The 20,331-nt window shown below is 35.5% G+C and overlaps 1 protein-coding gene across 10 annotated transcripts in view; it reads left to right on the forward strand.

Moving 5' to 3' along the window:
- The window catches only part of LOC138710349 (unconventional myosin-IXb-like), a 171,650-nt gene that overhangs the window by 42,662 nt on the left and 108,657 nt on the right, over nt 1–20,331 (forward strand). For 8 of the 10 annotated variants that reach the window (XM_069841181.1, XM_069841176.1, XM_069841177.1 and 5 more), the window contains 4 exons: nt 659–859; nt 8,190–8,207; nt 16,382–16,517; nt 18,700–18,898. In XM_069841181.1, coding sequence (XP_069697282.1) covers nt 659–859; nt 8,190–8,207; nt 16,382–16,517; nt 18,700–18,898 — 554 coding nt within the window. The remainder of the gene's footprint in view (nt 1–658; nt 860–8,189; nt 8,208–16,381; nt 16,518–18,699; nt 18,899–20,331) is intronic. The other 2 variants (XM_069841174.1, XM_069841183.1) reach the window with 1 other exon arrangement.

Here is a 20,331-nt window from a genome sequence, read left to right on the forward strand (position 1 = left end):
TTACGTCGCAGATGGTCATGCAAGATTTAGTTTGGTTGCATTGTATTTGGAGTATAACGTTGGTAGCCAGCGTTAAGAAACTGTTTGAGGTTAAGTCCGACAAGCATACTGAAGTATGCGGTATTGGTCCTCTTTAGGTTTTTTTTTATGATACTCTCTCTGATATCGAAGAACAAAGATGCTTTTTAATGAAGATTCTCCACGAGTGTCGGCTATTTTAAATCAATAATATAATTAAACAGTTGTGATGTTGTTCTTTTCTTTCCTAGCAGTAATACCAATCGTATTCCACTACTGTTTAACTTAACCGAGACTCTGTGATACGACACATTGAGTTAAACTCATAACATAATCTTTAGATTACCCGTATTTATAAAACAGGGCCTAAAAGTTATCTCTTCCAGTTGACTGGCGAGTCTCTTACTTGTGTGTGCTTTTTCTCTGTATCTGATGATCAAGGTAGATCCATTATTCAGATATTGAATGTGTGTACAGCAATGGAAATAATGCAAAGAGAATGCTTTCCTGTATTCTTTAAAATAAATACATGTATGTACACACATACAGTGCAGTGTATACCTTACTATGGATTCGAGATTCGCACTTACCCTTTTAGCCAAATGTAATTTAAATGAAAATTGTGTGGGTTTGTTTGCAGCTTTGAACAGTTCTGCATCAACTATGCTAATGAACATCTTCAGTATTACTTCAATCAGCATGTCTTCAAGTATGAACAGGAGGAATATCGAAAGGAGGGTATTCGCTGGACAGACATCGACTTCATGGACAACACAGCCTGCCTGCAGCTTATTGAGGGCAAGCCCAACGGGTTGCTGTGCATGCTGGATGACCAGTGCAAGTAAGTCTTGCTTTTCACATATTAACAGTCTTCATTTGAAGGCAAGCATGTGCATTACTGTATAAACAGTACCAGTAAGAAACTATGAACATAATGAATTTTCTCACCATTAGTTTATATGTAGAACTAAATGTGGCATTAATATGGGTACAGTTTGTTGCTAGAAAACTGTGTTGGCTTAGATGCTGTCAGTTACCCACATACTATAGTCGCGACACTGTTATTCCCGGTGTGACTCCTCCTCTTTGCTTACGTCTTAGGAAGTCAAGGCTCTATAATGTCTAAGTAGGTAGTATCATTCGCCATTTTTGTTCTTTTGTTGCCGAGCTACCAGACGAGGGATCTATTTGCCACACAATTAAACATCATGTCGTAGCTCCTATGATAATAAATCAAATGCACTGTAATTCAGCAAATAATTGAGCGAACGCCAACGAAAGAGCCAAAATGGCGGGCGATTATGTTATTTATCCAGCCTTAAGAAATGTATAACATCTTCATCAGCGAATCACAAATGCACATGTTTAAATGTAGCCGACCTGCAACGTGATTGGCTGCCGGAAATTAGAGCGACGGGATTGTAGTCTAAATGATTGCTGTTGATGTCCAGGAACATGAGTCCCAAATAGAAAGTATATGTCATTTAAAATAGCATTGTTTTATAACCACTCATTTCGAATGTAGTATTACTACTGAGTTATTAATTTTTTACTCCGCCTGTTTCGCCTTTGATTGATGCCTCTGTGTACCTAAGAAAAAATGGAAAGTAAGGAACTGTTTCTTTCCTTCCGCCCCGAGTACTTCTGTCAGTGTTTATATCAAGAGTGGTTTTATTGAGAACAAATTATAATTAGTTGTCACATTACTCCTCTCCTCGTCAATTAGTTCATTTATAAAATTATCAGTGCTCTCATGGTGGTCCAGTGGCTAGAGTGCTGGACTCATAATCCTGTGGATCTAGGTTCGTTTCCCAGCATATCCCCAGTTTATAACTTGTGTTGAGCCAATATGTAGTCCAGGTAACACAGAGGTTTTCTCCTGGAACTTCAGTTCCTCTTTGGTATCCTCACGAATGTCCATCTCATCACAGATGTAGTGTAGACCAGCCTCCTATGACGCAACCTGGGCAATAACTCTGTCAGTAAATTTGTCTACAGATTGGTTTCATATCAGTGAATGACAACTGATTTGACATTGTTCAACTCAAACTCTCTTCTTATATTTATTTATTCTCTCCTGTCGTTCATGACGGCAAACAAGGCTTTCTGTTTAGATACATTTACATCGACACTTAACAGCTGTTTTACCATATGACAGTCGAATATCGGTTTGAAACTTCTGAGATGGTCTGTTCAATCCATGTACCGGTACTACTGTTGTACTGCATGTCACACAGTGCAAAGTGATCAAGATCATTAAGCTTAAACAGAGTAACAATGGCCACAACATTAGTTTCTTTATAGTTTTGTAACTAATCAAACTTCAGCATCCTATTGTCACAGTTGTTATCAGTAGACTAACTGTAGTCCAAATAGCATTATTTATCATCGTTACTAGAGATAGTAGTAACAGTAGTTCACGTTCACAGAGTTACACTCCTGTTTATAAGGCCAGTCAGTTGAATCCTATGCTGTTTGTTTGTCATAGCTTGTCTGTTAGTTTTGTTCATATATTTAACATTGCAGCAGTATATATCTTGTAGTGGTAGGTGCTTGGTGTGTATTTTAACTCGAAATATTTTGTTATAATGTTTTTCTGTTTCATTAACAATGCTATAACATGATTAAATTTTAACTTAAACAATAGCTGTTAGAGATCTTGATCTTTGATTTAGTAAATGGTAGGGATGATTAAATGGTAGTCATTTCAGTTCTTAAAAGCCAATGCATGTTGTAAGTGTATTATGTCACGGACAAGATTATGAATTTTATTTTCAATTAAATGTGTCTAGCATTATTATTTTTTGTGCATATTTTTCGATCATGCATATCTGTTCCAGTGCAACAGTTGAGTTTGCCATCGTGATTAGGTTACTTATAATTATACAATTTAATATTGATTATGGATGACTTCTAAGCAGGGGAAAAAAATCTCATTAGATAGTTAAATGAATAGTTACAGATGTATTTACATTTAGTTTGCAGGTTATGTGAGCCTAATTTAAATTCAATGTATGTCATGAATTAAGTATTTGCAGTCCTATGAAAATCTTGAGATTCATTTATAAATTCAAAAGATAATTGCATTCTATGTTGATCTGAGCGAAAGTCTCTTGTGATTTAGAGCAGGTACATTCAACTATGTGCTTAAAATGTGCTTACTTAAGAGTGGAGAAGCAGTAAATAAAGAGAAAGTCCAAGGTATATGGATTTACTATAAGGTAGAGCCACTCGGCAATTTCCGCTAGCAGACGAACTCGTGACGTCACTTCGGAAGCTCGTTAGCCACGGGATGCATTATGGCCTCCTAGCACCGAAGTATTTGTAACAAGTTATCGCACAAAATTCTTTTAAACGACAATTTGTTTTTTGTTTAACTTTTATTTGTGAGGAAAAATGTACCACTCACAAAAGGAAACTATATTAAGCGTGTCTTATCCCTATGTGTTGCAAGTAATTTCATCTTCTAAACTGGAGAAGAGTTTGTACGAAATAATATTTTTGTATCAGAAAATATAGTTACCCTTCTTAAGAAATGTTTGTTATTAAATAGAACAATTACATAGTGAATGCTAATAATTTCCTAACATAATAACAATGACAGAAAACATAACACATTAATAAATATTATTAGAACATGCAGAAATAATAAAGCCATGGGTAGGCCTAATTATTTCTGATAGTAGGCCTATGTATTTTAATTAATATAGGCACATAATTTTTCCATATATATTACTATATCATTAGTCCTATATTTTCAAATACTCGTTATAATACACATTAAGCTGATTATTAACATAACTCACTTAAAGCTATAAACTATATTAAATGTTACAAACATATTATGCTTGACATCTTTGGACCTAGATTGGCTCTAGAGCCCTTTCAGCCTCATTTAAAATTACCATGACTCCACGGGGTGAAGTCGGTTGGAGAATAAAGCTAGCCACCTCATGCCATTCATTGACTATGAATATGTGAAGTTGTGAACACTTTATTATGTATGAAAATAGGCTGCATATTTTCAAACACAATAATCATTAAGTAGGTATTTATATCACATACCTTTTTCCTCCTCCCTGAAGATTGGAATGAATTCTTCTCTCTTGTCAGCGCCTAGCAGAAGCTTGCCATTTACGTGCCTTCTTTCTTTGTAGTTCCGCTGCTCTTGCAGTCTTCGCTGCCGTATTCAGTGAACGAATGCGGATAAATGTCCTTGTTCTTGTATATATTTTAATTATTAATGGATGTACATGTGGAAACTTCTGTGCGAGAATGTTACACATGCCCTTAATGACGTTGCAGCAGTTTAATTTATCACCATGCACTCCTACAAACACTACTTCAAACTGTTTCACTGTGCATAGCCATTCATCTGATGGTTTGAGCAGACCTCCTCGAGACAGTTTTTCAATCCAGCCCTGATGTACCGGCAATGCATCTGGTGTAACACTAATTAATTGGCCTGTAGGATCCCCTAATGATCTATCTACTTCACGACAGCGAAAAGCAATATAGCCAGCCAAATATCGTAGACCTTCGCTGGAAAATTCAGAAACATTTTGTATGACTCTTGCTTCAGGAAGGTTTTCAACAGTAATTTCTGAAATTTCAGAATCATTTTCTATCATTGCCAATGCCTCTGTCATGTCTGGTAGAAGTCCTGCAAAAAGGTTAGAAGTAAGATAATCAATTATATCTGCTTCTAGTTCAACAGCTGAGGAATTGAACGAAATGTCTGAAATGTTGCGACTCATTATAAGCAGCCTCAAACAGTTTTTAAATTCTACTGGAAGGGGATGGTCGTAAGTGCGTCCCAATGCTCTTATTTGAGAGAAAAGATTTTCAAGGCAGTCTTGGTTCAGTCTAGCAGTTAAGATGTAGCTTAGCCCATACAATTTTCTGAGGTCAGAAAAACAACCTAATAAAGATCTAATGGACATTATAAAACCTTTCTGAAAAGGAAGCAGTGAAGTGTTCTTGCCAACTCTCATTTTTTCACACATGGTATGAAATGTCCTTAGGATATTCTCTTGGTCTTTAAAATTTATGCCAAAACCACTTGCAATGGGAATTTGTTCACTGTTCGGAATCCTAGAATTGAAAATATCAAAAACATCATTAACAAGTTTGAAATATTCTGATGCTTCATGTTCATTTGGCAAGAGGTAACTAATGGCTTTTGCAACGTGATTTGAAAATAATTCACATGCAGGACGGACACGCTGTCGGTCTCTACCTGATACCATTAGATGGTTATATTTCAGTTTCGGGCAGATTTTTATTTCACCTCCATCCATAGATAAAATATTCTCGATAATGGTTTTGTTAATTATCTTCCCACTGGGTAAAGTAAAACCATCGTCAATGAAGTGGTTTCTCAATAATTTTATCATGTGTGGCACATCTTGGAAAACCCATATGCGCTTGGTGTCATCACTGGGGTTATCAAAACAACTTTTCTTGTGATCTACTTCCAAATCCTTCCAGACTCTCTTGTTTTTCCCACCCATGTCACTTACAACTCCCACAATAACAACACCCACCTTTTGCACTTCTAAAATGATTTCTTTTAGCAGTGATCCTGTCATTGTAACGTCAAAATCAAAAAATATTGGCTGCTTCCAATTACTGCATAGCGCTCGAACCATTACGACTTGTGCCTGGCTGTGGGGCCCATAAACTTTATCCTCATCTTGGTCATAGCACACTCTTGCATCCACATTCATTTCATCAAAACTCAGGATACATAATAGTTCATTTTTTGTTAAATTCTTGCATTGAGTTTGCATCATAAATAAAAAATCACTTAATATGCCAGGCCTGCACTTAAAGGAATTGGAAACCCAGCGCCTTAGAGTTGACAGTGATGGTAAGGGGATTCCTACACTTTGCCTTAAATATATGTAGCATTTCCTCGATATTGAGCGGAGTGTCAAGGCTCTGCTTATATCTTCTCTTGTCCATTTTGGCTTCTTTTTTGTCACCAACAAGTTCTTGATCTGGTTTTCTGTAAAAATTTTTCTTTGCATTAATTCTGTTCTCAAGTTGCTGTATATGTTTACTTTTCCTGCTCAGAGCCAAGGTCAGTGACTTATTTTTAAGTTTTAACTTATTCATTTCAGTCTGCATTTGTTTATTATCTTTCTCTAATTTGTCTAACCGTGCTTTCAAATGTCTTTCTGAGTCACTAGTGCTATCTGTAATTGTACCAACATCAAACTTCTTCTTCTTCTTGGGTGATAGTGTCTTCAATCTCTCAAGCCCTCGCTTTCTTGAATGTCGATTAATCTGCCTTGTCTGTCTGTCACTTACCGTAATTTGTGGTGACTCTGGCTGGTGTGAAGATGAAGCCTCTATATTCATCTTGTTTGGTCTTGAATCGACGTCCAGATGCAGTGAAGGAACTGCGGAAATTTTAAGCATCTTTTTAGGTTTAATGTTCAAGAGCTCGGCTTTCAGGTCCCTCTCATAATCTTCTGGTAGAAAATGAACACTACACACGGTGGCATTTTTAATGTTAATTTTGTCTTTCCTTCTGCAAGCATGAATCCATTGCTTACAAACACTGTCATCCTTGGGAAAGGTGTGGTAAATCAAATCTGAACCTTTAGTCTTACGATTATAATTTTTACACGAAAACATTGCGCAACCGGGCATGGTAAATAATGCAATATGTTTTTAGGCACAAAATATTTACAATAAACTAATTAACTTAATACCACGTGGGCTAACTTAAATACATAACCTATATACTACGATTATAAAACACGTGAAAGCCCGAATTAACAACAGTAACTACTATAAATATAATTCAGTTCATTGTAACACATTTTTATTTGGAAATATTCCACTATGAGTGCAGATTTGTCACATTTAGGGCACACGTAACCAGAATCACTGCTAGAAAACAACTTATAGCTTGCTTTTAATTCATACTGCCAATTGTTTAGCTTCCTTGGTGACGTCATGCGTCAACTGTCTAAAATTTACGTGTCTGCGCATAGCCGTATGAGCACCCCCTGGAGAAAGTCGTTGGCAGCTACATGTTTGTTGGCAGTGAGCATTTTGTGGGGGGAGGGGGGAGGATGGGGGGAAGAAGAAAAGAAAACATGTTATCAAGTTGGTACTAATTTCGTAACAATGATGCTACTTGGTTGAAATAATTAGGTTTCGCGGTTAAATGCCACTAACTTTCTAGATTATCTTGGTGAGATTTGTGTTTTTTGCGAATGTAATTAAGTATAAAATATTTCACGTATTTCGTTAATACCAAAAAAAAAAAAAAAAAAAAAAAAATCACACCCCTACACTAGTACAGAACACTTAATTTCTTGTACAATTAATGCCACTGCATTAGTTTAAGTAATGCTTTATCTTTTTCATGAAGAAGTAGCCTCAGTTGGTAGAGCATTGATACATTTAACCAAAGGTCCCGGGTTCAATACCCGGCCCTGGAACAATTTTTCCCTCGAAATTATTCAAATCTATTTCACAGGGAGTTATACCTGAAAAGCTTGATTTGCATAATATACGTCACTGTTCGTTAACAGAAAACCACAATTTAAGTCACACAGAGTTAGTGTGCACTCAATGTTGATTGCTTGATGGTTATCAGTCCATTTTGAGGTCTGTGGATATAGAGGGAAAAATTGGATCGGTGTCGGGTAGAGTTCCTGGGTAGCTCAGTTGGTAGAGCGTTGGTACGTTTAACCAAAGGTCCCGGGTTCGATACCCGGCCCTGGAACAATTTTTCCCTCGGAATTATTCAAATCAATTTCACAGGGAGTTATACCTGAAAAGCTTGATTTGCAAGAAGTTTGTTGTATCCATAATTGTTTCAATAGTAACGACCATTATACTGACACGTTTGTTTGAGACTTGTTTGTATTTGCACATATAACAGAGTTTGCTAAGCTTACAAAGTTTTAAATGTTAGTCTTGTTAATTATTAACAGCCTTCTGTGTATTGTTATGTTTAATTATAACAAGAGATGTATTATAGTAGTAGTAATTTATTTGTATGTTGTTTGATGATAGCTGTAAGTCACTGAGACTTTTTGTTCATTAAATAAAAAAAAAAGTAACAAGAAGCAGATTTAGCATGGTTGCATTACAAGTATAATACTAATGATTTTTTTTCTCTTTAATTTTATACAATTCTGTTTAAGCTGGCAAGATTACCACAGGTCAGTTTTAAATATCCACTCGCCACAAGTATAGTGTGAAACCAAGCATGGACCCCAGGTTCTCCAACCCAGTGGATGTACAATGTAGACATGTTTGTTAACTATTGTCTCACTGCTTTGCTGCTGCTGCTGCTGCTCACAGATGTAGAAGATGCTGATTAAAAGAGAGATGAAACAACTGTTGTTAGCAACTTGTAATTGTATTTGGGCAGAGTACTGAATGCAGCTGCAGTGTTTGTTATTACAGTACCTGAAAGAAATAGCAAGCACAGTAACCAGCTATTTCAAGTGAATGTCATGTGTTGTTTACAGAGTATCTCCCACATAATTTAGTTGATGGTAGCTTTGTTCTGATTCTTTAGCTCTAATCGTTTATGGCGCCAGTTAACAGATGATAGAGAATTTGAAGAATTGAATATATTTATGGCAGATGAGATCGCAGAGTATAATCAAATGATTATTAAGAAACATTCAGAAGGAAGCAAGTCATTAGAAAACATTAGGCCTATAAAACTGAGTGATTTTCAGGATACAGAGTCTGCTTTGAACTTGATGAGTAGAGACGAGAATTCATGCACTATAGAATCCCAAAATATGCATGCATGCACTATCAAACTACGAAAAATACATTAAAATATGCAGTTTCATTTTTGTTCCAAATTTATTTCACTTCACTTCACTTCACTTCACTTCACTTCACTTCACTTCACTTCACTTCACTTCACTTCACTTCACTTCACTTCACTTTTTTTTTACACAGTTAACAACTAACCTAGAGTATGCCATTAGGGAAGTCCAGGATAACAGAGAGGATTTGGAATTGAACGGGTTACATCAGCTGCTTGTCTGTGCGGATGACGTGAATATGTTAGGAGAAAATCCACGAACGATTAGGGAAAACACGAGAATTTTACTTGAAGCAAGTAAAGAGATAGGTCTGGAAGTAAATCCCGAAAAGACAAAGTATATGATTATGTCTTGTGACCAGAATATTGTACGAAATGGAACTATAAAAATTGGAAATTTATCCTTTGAAGAGGTGGAAAAATTCAAATATCTTTGAGCAACAGTAACAAATGTAAATGACACTCGGGAGGAAATTGAATGCAGAATAAATATGGGAAATGTGTGTTATTATTCGGTTGAGAAGCTTTTGTCCTCTAGTCTGCTGTCAAAATATCTTAAAGTTAGAATTTATAAAACAGTTATATTACCGGTTGTTCTTTATGGTTGTGAAACTTGGACTCTCACTTTGAGAGAGGAACATAGGTTAAGGGTGTTTGAGAATAAGGTGCTTAGAAAAATATTGGGGCTAAAAGGGATAAGTTACAGGAGAATGGAGAAAGTTACACAACACAGAACTGCACGCATTGTATTCTTCACCTGACATAATTAGGAACATTAAATCCAGATGTTTGAGATGGGCAGGGCATGTAGCACGTATGGGCGAATCTAGAAATGCATATAGAGTGTTAGTTGGCAGGCCGAAGGGAAAAAGACCTTTGGGGAGGCCGAGACATAGATGGGAAGATAATATTAAAATGGATTTGAGGGAGGTGGGATATGATGGTAGAGACTGGATTAATCTTGCTCAGGATAGGGACCAATGGCGAGCTTATGTGAGGGCAGCAATGAACCTCCAGGTTCGTTAAAAGCCAGTAAGTAAGTTAATAACTAACAACATTTCTAAATTGGTTTCTGTGGAGTTACTGCACTTGTCAGTCAATATGTTTTTGTAGGCAGAGAATGACCTCTGTATCGCAAGAAGTTGTGGGTGTGGACTTGAATGAATCTTTCTCTGTTATTTTTTTCTTTTTCTTCTTCAATCCTAATTCCGAAGCTAAAATAAGTGATATAAAAATCGAGAAACTGAGGTGTCCACTCAAAACCATTAAAACATTTAAACTCAATATAGTGTGTGTGTGTGTGTGTGTGTGTGTGCGTGCGTGCGTGCGTGCGTGCGTGCGTGCGTGCGTCTCCACTTCACTTGCGTGATTGGGGTTTCGCATGCTGCGGATAGATGACAGAACTGTGACCCATTTTCTAGTTGTACACCACTTCAGCAGGTCACACTGTACATGGTGTGTATCTGTGAAGAGTTATGTCATGTACTAGGGTGAGTGTATGTGTAAGTGTTCGTGTAAGTGTAGTGTCGGGAATGAGTGATGATGATGATGAAGATGAAGTGTGAAGGGGAAACCCGGCGCCGGCACGTAGCCTACTCTTGTCGAATAACACCAAAGGGGCCGCCAGGCTTAACATCCCCATCCGACAGACGAATCACTATCAACAGTGACATATGCCTTCTCTTCATATACACTGCAGAGAGATTTGGGATTTAACCCAGGCATATTGGTGCACAATCTAGTGATTAGAAATTGTGCACCGCCATCTCTTCTAGTCCCAAGGCAGAAATTTTATATTAAAATTTCTGACCCCGCCGGGAATTGAACCCGGGCCGGCTAGTCTGGAGGTAGACATGCTACCAAAGAGCTAACTCGGCGGACTTATATAATGTATATTATATTATGCATGATTGAACTAAAAATTGCTTAAATATGCATTATGAATGTTTTTATCTCCAATAATGCCAAAACATGCGAACGTGCATGAAAAAAGTACACATATTTGGAACTGGAAAATAATGAAGTGGTTCAGTACTAAGTTTGAGCTATGTCCTACGTTCCTATAAAAACATGCATTTGCATGGAATTCTCGTCTCTATTGATGAACCAATTGTGTTAACACACATCAGTCATATAAATACACGGTTTTTGGTAGAAAACATAGGCCCAGCCATAATGCACTCTGCCGTTACATACACAATAAACACAACCTGTCTCACTAGGCAGCCACGACCTTGATTGCATGCCCACAGGGGAGAACCAATGTGTGCTCAATTATAACACAAATGCCGCATGCTGGCTTACACTTCAGTGGGTCATTTTGTAATTGTGTTGAAATCTTACAAGCCATAACTTGTAGTCATTTTTTTTTCTATTTGCTCATTGTGAAATCCAATTGTGACTGTACCTTAGAGAAGTGAAGTGTAATAAAGTTAGTTGAATACTTGGGTAACATACACTTGCCCTTCACATTAGAGCCCATGTGTTACACAACCTGCAGAGCAGCATTTCTCAAACTTTTCTTAAGTGGGGATCACTTTTTAAGTCACAACAGTTCCGTGGATCACCTTACTCTTGTTCCCTTCGAAAGCAAATTTATCATTTTTGTAGTATATTTTAATATCAATATACTTATATTTTAAAATAAAATTAATCAATTAAAATTAATTAAATTAAATTAATTTTATATTGGTATTAACTAATTAAGCTGATGTTAATAGAAGTAAATTCATTTTTGTTTCTTTAATAATTCAAGGCTGTTAAGAGTTTGGATAATCTTTAACTTATTAACTAAAAAAAAATAAATAAATGTTGGTACTCACATTAATTAAATGGATGAGCCTGCCAATTCCTGCACAATTCTAAATTTGGGTGTATGGAGGTAAGCTTAAGTCGGAGATTGTCACATACATTGAGTCTATTTCGGTAGCCTACTTTGTTTTTATTAGAGTTAGTTATGAAAACCCTTTCTCACACAGATACGTAGAAACAAACTGAATTATAATTTCTAAAGCACCATTGTGCAGTTCACTGTATTCTCTTTTCACTTGTGATGCGGTTAAAAAATTAACCATACCTTCCACTTGGAATTTCATTTTAAGTCCGGTCTCATTGGAGAGTTCAATTAACTGTTCTCTTTCACTTAATGAAAGTTTGTTAGTTTCAATATCGCAATGAAAGTGATCACGAACCCATGAAAATTCGTCATATTTACTTGGAAAATAAGTTTCAAATTGTGACCTCAGAGTTGTATTATTGGTACAGTACGTGACCATTTCAATGTGCAGACTGGGTGTCGGCAAAACTATTAAGAAAGTCATCAATACATCAAAAGGTTCGGTCCTCTTTTATGAATTTGGGTGGTTCCTGGCTGGGTTACAGGGACGGCGCCAGATGTGCAGGGAAAAGATGGCGAGAAACACCACGTTCATAGTGCTTTAAATCCCTCTTTTGTTGTTGAGAGTAGAGTGGGAAGTCAGTAGATGGATAGGGTAATAAATTTCATAAAATGTCAGTACTGAGAGAAAACGTGAAAGGCTATTGCCATGTGTCATTGTCAAACTCTGAGATTTTCAGCTATAGAGTGATATAGAATTCGTTTGAATTTTATTTTTTCTTCTGCCTTTTTTTGAAGGACCACAAGGGCAGATCTCGAGGACCACAGGTGGTCCGCGTACCATAGTTTGAGAAACGCTGCTGTAGAGCATTTACAAATTCTCCATCCTTTTAACATATATTAATATGTCACAAGCCTTTAGTTTCATATATTGCTCGAATTTTGATATTTTACTTACATTATTTCGTGTACGAAATTACCTTTCATAAGTCATTAGGTTAGATCATTGGGCAGGGCATGTAGCACATACGGGCGAATCCAGAAATGCATAAAGAGTGTTAGTTGAAAGGTTGGGGGGAAAAAAAGACCTTTGGGAAGGCCAAGACGTAGATGGAGGCGTAATATTAAAATGGATTTGAGGGAGGTAGGATATGATGGTAGAGACTGGATTAATCTTGCTCAGGATAGGGACTGATGGCGGGCTTATGTGAGGGCGGCAATGAACCTCCGGATTCTCTAAAACTCATAAGTGAGTCATTAGGTTTGTAAACTTTATCCTTTAATATGTTGCCTAGAACTATTAGCTGTCAGATTATACAATCTGTTGATGCTTCTTACGTAATAACTGAATGAGAAATACATGGAAGATCATGTGCTGTTCATACTGTCGTAACATTTGACCAATTATATTGCTGAAATAGGGCCTTGATGCACTATGTTGCTACACTAGACTTGCAATAGAATGCATATAAAAACTGGCGACTACACATTACTAGGATCATTTTATCAATTGGTTACGCATCAGAAAATCATTCCTTGCACACTTGTGTTGCCATGGTTTCTGACTTCCAGGATATACTGTAATTATAAGATTCTTCCATGTGTTTGGCTTTGTCAGCTGATTCAGCAATACAGGCTGCACATTGCTGATGTGTTCTGTAGTATTGCCAGCATCTGTTGTAGGCAGAAATTTTCTGATATCATTGTGCAGAAAGGTGAATGTTCCCAACATACCGTTTAACATTGCTCCCAAAGGTAGTGTGCTTGAAGCCAGAGGCTCTGCTTTGTAACGTGGTCATGTGGATAGTCCTTTCTGTTTAATGTTTACTAAGATATCCTTGCAATATACCTTATCAAGATGATAGATAAAAAAATAGTAATTCATGTCTCAGAAATAATTTTACTGTTGATACATCCAGTTTCCACTATTACAGTGGAGTCCTGTTGAAGTTTTTTTTTTTTTTTTTTGTGATTACAATGTAAATGAATTTGAATATGGAATCTCTTGGTAGCTTGATGACCTACAAATCATGAAAAAATGTCCTAAAAATAATGCATTTATGACCTAAAAATCTTTCAAAAATACCCTAAAAAATTCATCTTACGTAATTGGCTTAGTAAGAAAAGAGGTTTTGTACTACTTAATATTTAGACTAGTAATTAAATTAAATTTTACATAATTTTTTCTAAGCAGTACACTTCAATTAATTATTTTACCTGATGTAGTTTCCATGTATGATCGTTCACCTCTGCTTCGGCATGTGGACGTGAGGTCAGCAGTCAGCTGGTTGGTCTTGGCCCTTCATGGGCTGTAGCGCCATGGATTTACTTTACTTTTAGTTTCCATGTAGTGAGTATTAATGGACAAAATATGTAAAGAAAATAAACATTATTTTACATTAATAATGGGGATTTGTGACCAAAATTAAATGAAAATGCCTAAAAAATGACCGAATAAAACAAAAGATGCTCTTATGAGTTGAAACAGGCAAAAAATGCCCTAACAAATATGTTTTAAAACACTCAGTTTATCACATAACATATACAGTAGCGTGCAAATTAATCCGAACAATGTAATTACTTATGCAAAAACACTCAAACGGGATAAAAAAGGATCTAAGACATACCTCAGTACTCTGAGACGATTTGGCATGGATTCCACTAATTTCCCACAAATATTCTTCATTTCTTCATCGCGAAACCATACACCAATGAGGGCAGAAATCATCTTCTCCTTTGTAGAACAATCCATTTTTTTGCATTCTTCTTTTGCAAATTGACCACAAGTTCTCAATGGGGTTGATGTCGGGTGAGTTGCCTGGCCAGGGGAGTACCTGAATATTCTTCTTGTTGAAAAATTCTGTAGTTTTTCGAGACGTATGGCATGGTGCCAGGTCTTGTTGGAACACACCTCTGCCATCCGGAAATGATTTTTGCAGCTGGGGTACGATTCTGGTTTCCAATAAGTGAATATATTTGTCAGAATTCATCATTCCCTTGATAGGTATTAATGCTCCAGGCCCATCATGTGTAAAACAACCCCAAAACATTACTTTAGGGGGGTATTTGGGTGCTTGTTTCATCAAAATCCTAGCCCTACTGATGATCTTCTCACGTTTTCAAGCATTTGGGTCAGTTGGAATAATTATGTCAGTTTTCTCAGTACTAGGATCAGTATAAACTCACAAAATTTAGGCCACCTGAATTTTCCAAGTTTCAGTTATAACATTCTGAACATGCTCAATGCGTACATTAAGTCAGTTTCAACCTCTGATTGAGGTGCTGGCTGATATGTACATCTATTACCAGGCAGCACATCTCACTTGATGATATGTGTCAGAGGAAGAACAATAATTGTTTGTATACATTTGAAGTCTGATTAGTATAATATGTAGCTAGTCGGCGATGTATCCAATGGAGGGGGGAAAGGAACTGGCCACCCTACCCCATTATCTCCTGGCTTAGTTGCCTCATGAGTGATGCCTTGATGACGTCACTTATGGGGTCCATATCTGTCTTCAGACAGTTGAATAGACAAGAAATAGTCAATTTTAGACTAATAGCCTTCAAGCTATGTATTACAGAAGAGGGTCCATCATTATCAGAATTTTTTGTCACTGGGAGCCTATTTCTTAAAGTAGCTGGGGTACCAGTGACAAGTTGATAATTAACACAACTGAGTAACAAGTTAAGAGAATTTTTGTTTCTTAAAAACATTTAACTGATCATGGTGGAGGTGGAATGATGATTATCATTCTTACCTTGTATCCAGGAGGTCCAGGGTTCGATAATTTACAAATGAAACTCTTCCCTTGCTCTCCTCGTCTTTCACTTGTTTTTCTTGCTTTTCTTGTATTCCCATTCTGATCCGTGTGTTCACCTTATTTTCCATCTATTCTCCTTGTTCTTTTCGTCTTTTCCTTATTTCTCTTGTCTTCACTTTGTTCTCCTTGCTTCTCTTTATCCTCATATTCTTCTTATCCCTTGTTTCATTTCTTGCTCCACCCACACGTGGTTAAGATATGCAGAATAGTAAAGCTATGTACTTGTCCGCTTTTTTCTATTGCCATTTCTTCTTAAAAACCACTTGACCATATATCTACACTACTGTTGTCTTTTGTGTGTCACTTTTCATTTGTTTCTAGTTAGTTACTACTTGTAGTTGGTATTTTTTACCAGTACTGTTAGGCAGTTTAAGAAACTGGCTCCTGAAGAGCACTTACCGTGTATTCAAGTTCATTAATGTTGTATACAGAGAAAGGAACTTCGAGATTTTTCCTTTGCAGTTGTGCAGATTGAATGTACTTTTTTTTCTGCGTCTATCATCTACACACTGTGTGTAAATAACAATTTTATTGTGTTTTGTGTTTGTCATTCCTTTCCTTTCGATTGTGAACTGTAAACTGTGAAATTATTCTTACAATAATTCATCAATTTTAATGGATTTTCTTTAAGAAAATAGAACAGAACTTACACATTAGGTACTAATTTTGTCCCTACATTTGTTTTCATAAACAATTGTATAATAACATGTTTGTACTTGAATTTACTTCGTCCATTCAGTCATAGGAGTAGCTGTTGGCTAATGAGAAGTCGGCAATAGAATGCCGTGGTAATGTATAATCCTAGTGTTTGTGTTTTTGATAGTTTTATTGTCATTGTGTTAATAGCATTTGGCATGTTGTCTCACGTACCAACACCCTTCCTTTCAGTTTTCCTGGAGCAACAAATGAGACACTGCTCCAGAAATTCAACTCTGTTCACAAAGACAATAACTTCTATGAAATCCCACAGAGGAGGGAAGCTGCGTTTATTGTAAGACATTATGCCGGCAAAGTCAAGTACCAGGTGAATAAAGATTGATTATATGGTTAAGTGATTTACAGATACAGCAAAGTTGTATTCGATTGGAAGACATTGCACATATTCAGGATCAAATTGTGTGAATGGTACAGTTACATCTTTAACTCATTTGATCATTATGGTGAATAGGCACATTTCGAAACCCCTGAAATGTAATACTCATGTTTGTTTATAAAAACAGTGATTTTTTAAATTAGTATCTTGCATGTCTTTTGCTAACTATGTTATTGTGTGAACTGTTAAATTCAATAAAGTGCAGAATTTGTTGATATATAGATTAATTTGCATGCCACTGGGTGCAGATTACACCTGTAAATTTTATTTATCTAACGATGTTTTCTTTCGTCAAATGTATGACATTTTGAGATACATTTTCAGAATATTAATGTTTACTAAGTTGGAAGTGTTTTCTAATGTCTGGGGGGGGGGGGGGGGAGGAAGCGAAATTTCTGTCACACAGAAAACGCATAGAAATGAAGTTTGTGCAGTAATAAACATGAAAATGTGTGCTTTATAATATATTTTTGCTCGATAATACTATAATGTACAAATTACATATGACGTAACTGTATTTTAATGACATACATTAAAGTACTGCTATGAATATTCATTATGTTATTGCAACTATCGATTTCGAATTAAGCATATGCAATATTGATTAATCCACAACATTTGAAAGCAGCAATCCAAAAATGGCAGACACAATCAACGTGTACCATTTGTTATTGTTCTTTATTGTTAGTAAAATAACATATACAAAAATACGATCTTAGTTCTTCCCTGAAGGAGTAAAAACTCGTGCTCAAAGATAATTATTTGACACAAACTGGGTCAAGAAAAAAAAATTACAGGAATAAATTAAATTTAAAAATACAATTTCAATTTTAACAATTTAAGTCATACAAATACATATACATATTAAATCAATATATATTCTTTAAAAATTAAATTTCTAACGCTATTTTTGAAATTTCTGATACTAAAATTTTCCAAATTTTGGTATTTATCAATTATTTTATTGTATAACCTTGGACCAAAGTAGGTACCATGGCTCAGAGCTGTGCTTGTGAAACACTTTGGTTCCTCTAGTCGTATAAAATCGGATCTTTTAGTTCCATATTTATGATGATACAATTTGAATTTATTAAGATTTTTATGTATGAAGATTAATAAGGCAATATAATAAATCTGTTTAATTTTCAAAACATTAAAATCAGTGAACAAAAGCTCGGATGAGTAATCAATTGGTTTATTAAGGCATTTTTTAATTATTCTTTTCTGAATAAGTATTAGTGGAGTGAGATTAGAAATACATGCATGTCCCCACCCTAAAATTCCATACTGGAGAATGGATTGAAATAAATCTAAATAAATGAGACATAAAATATTAATTGGTAAATATGACCGAAGTATAACAAAGATATAAATTGTTTATGTAATCTATTGCATAAATATGTAATATGTTTTTTCCATTGTAAGTGTTGGTCGATTGTAATGCCTTAAATACTTAACTTCTGAGGATTCGGTTAATATGGGACATTCACAATTTTCAGAAGAACAATCTGAATGATGAATTTAAAATGAAATAAATTCTGTTCATGTTAATTTTAATATCTTAATAAATTGAATTAATTTCCTATGTTTTAATTTGTGTTGCTCTGATTGTGAGGTTAAAATCTCCAAACTAGAATCCCTGCCATCTATTGCACTATGCAGGAACATGCTGAAAGTATACCCAAGGTCACCCTTTCATATCAGTAAAGTAACAAGGTAGTAAGATATTTGTAAAATCTGAAAACTCAGACATTTAATTATTGTCGAGCAAAAACAACTGTATGCATCTTGCCTATAATGGTAATTAAGACGCTCGTATGAAAGTTACGAAACTCGCTTACATTTGTTTCATAAACATACATCTTAATTACCATTATAGACTCGTTGCATAATATACTATTACAGGCAAGTTAGGTTGTAAAAAGAAATAAAGCAATGAATGATGGCTAATAATTAAAAATGGCCTTTTAATTTAGTTGTACAGTGTTATAATAGTTCCTAATATTATCATGTGAAAGTATTCATACTGTAATAATGAAAGTAAAACTCTCTGTTGTCTCACTGAGCAACTTCATATGTGACTTCATTATAATGAATTAATCCTTCTTTGTAGGTGATGGAGATGAGAGAGAAGAATCTGGATCTGATGCGGCAAGACATTGTTGGAGTTCTGAAGAACAGCAGCATGGCGTTTGTGAGAGAACTAGTGGGTGCAGATCCTGTGGCTGTATTCCGGTGGGCTATTGTCAGGGCTTTCTTCAGGGGTTACTTTGCTTTCCATGAGGCAGGCAGGAGACACAGGCTGTGCAGAGGTAAACATTATGTGTTATTGCTTTTATTTATATCAATCATGTATCTCCTCATGAGGAGCATAGGGCATTCACAAAGTGCCTCCATTGGACCCTATTTGTAGCCAACTTCTTCACTTTGCTCCATGTTTTCCCCTCCCTAGCAATTTCCTCCAAAACTGTTCTCTTCCATGTATTTTTTGGCCTTCCTCTTGTTCTACTACCCTGGGGGTTCCAATCCAAAGCCATTCTTTCTACTGCTCCATCTTCTTTCCTGATTGTGTGCCCTATCCAATTCCACTTTCGTATTTTGATTTCTATTGTGATTTCTTTCTGATTTGTTATCTTCCATAGTTCTGAGTTTGTGATTATATCTGGCCATCTAATTTTTAAAATTCTTCGTAAACATCTATTAACAAATGTTTGCAGTTTATTTTGTATAATTTTACTTGTTTTCCATGTCTCACAACCATATAATAAGACTGATTTCACATTATTGTTAAAGATTTTAATTTTTGTAGATCTAGATACAATATAAGATTTCCATATTGAGTACAACTGGACAAATGCACTATTTGCATTTTTTATTCGGTTCTTTACATCCTCAAAGGCTCCACCATCCTTGTCAATTATAATACCCAAATATTTAAATTCTTGAACAGTATCAATGTTATTATTATTTATTATAATTTTATCTGTCTTTTTACTATTTAATCTCATTTCTTTAGTTTTCTTTACGTTTATTTTCATATGAGCCCCTTTTATTATCATTTATATCTGAAATGTTTTATATTCTTGTTTAAAGCTTCTGCAGTACATATGTTCAGGTATTAATCATTTACACAATATTCACATAAACCTATGAAGCCATGAATCTCGAAACATATAAGTTACAACACCAGTATATCACTGGAGAATATGAATGTTAGACTTTAGAGAACACTGTCAGGGATTACTGGTAGAACCATCTTCAATTAGAAGTAAAAACTATAGTCAGATGATATAGTGATTGTAATTGAGAATTTTGCTTGGTTAAGTGCAAGAAGTTTATTATATTGTACAAACATGATGTGACATAGGATCCACAGACTTATTTACCTCGTGAACAAAGCCATCCAATAAATGCGTCACCTTCTGCTGCATTTGAAAACACAGTTCAATAAATTCAGTAAAAAAATAACCATTGGACCTCTAAGGAGACAAATTCACTTTTTAAAGTCAATTTCAAGATTTTCATTTCACATATGTGTGCAGATGTCGTTGTCTTCTGGAATCCTATAGGGAAATCCAACAAAAAGTGGAGTCTGCCATCATCAATTCGATTTTGTCACTGTTCGCCCTATATAATACAGTAAAACTTTATTTATACGTTTTTATGGGTATCTGAAGAAAAAAACACATAAGTGAGAAAAATGAATAGCTGAAATGATATTTAATAACATCTGAATAGTAGCATT

This window comes from Periplaneta americana, chromosome 12, assembly GCF_040183065.1.
Source record: "Periplaneta americana isolate PAMFEO1 chromosome 12, P.americana_PAMFEO1_priV1, whole genome shotgun sequence".
In the NCBI taxonomy this organism is placed as follows: Eukaryota; Metazoa; Arthropoda; class Insecta; order Blattodea; family Blattidae; genus Periplaneta; species Periplaneta americana.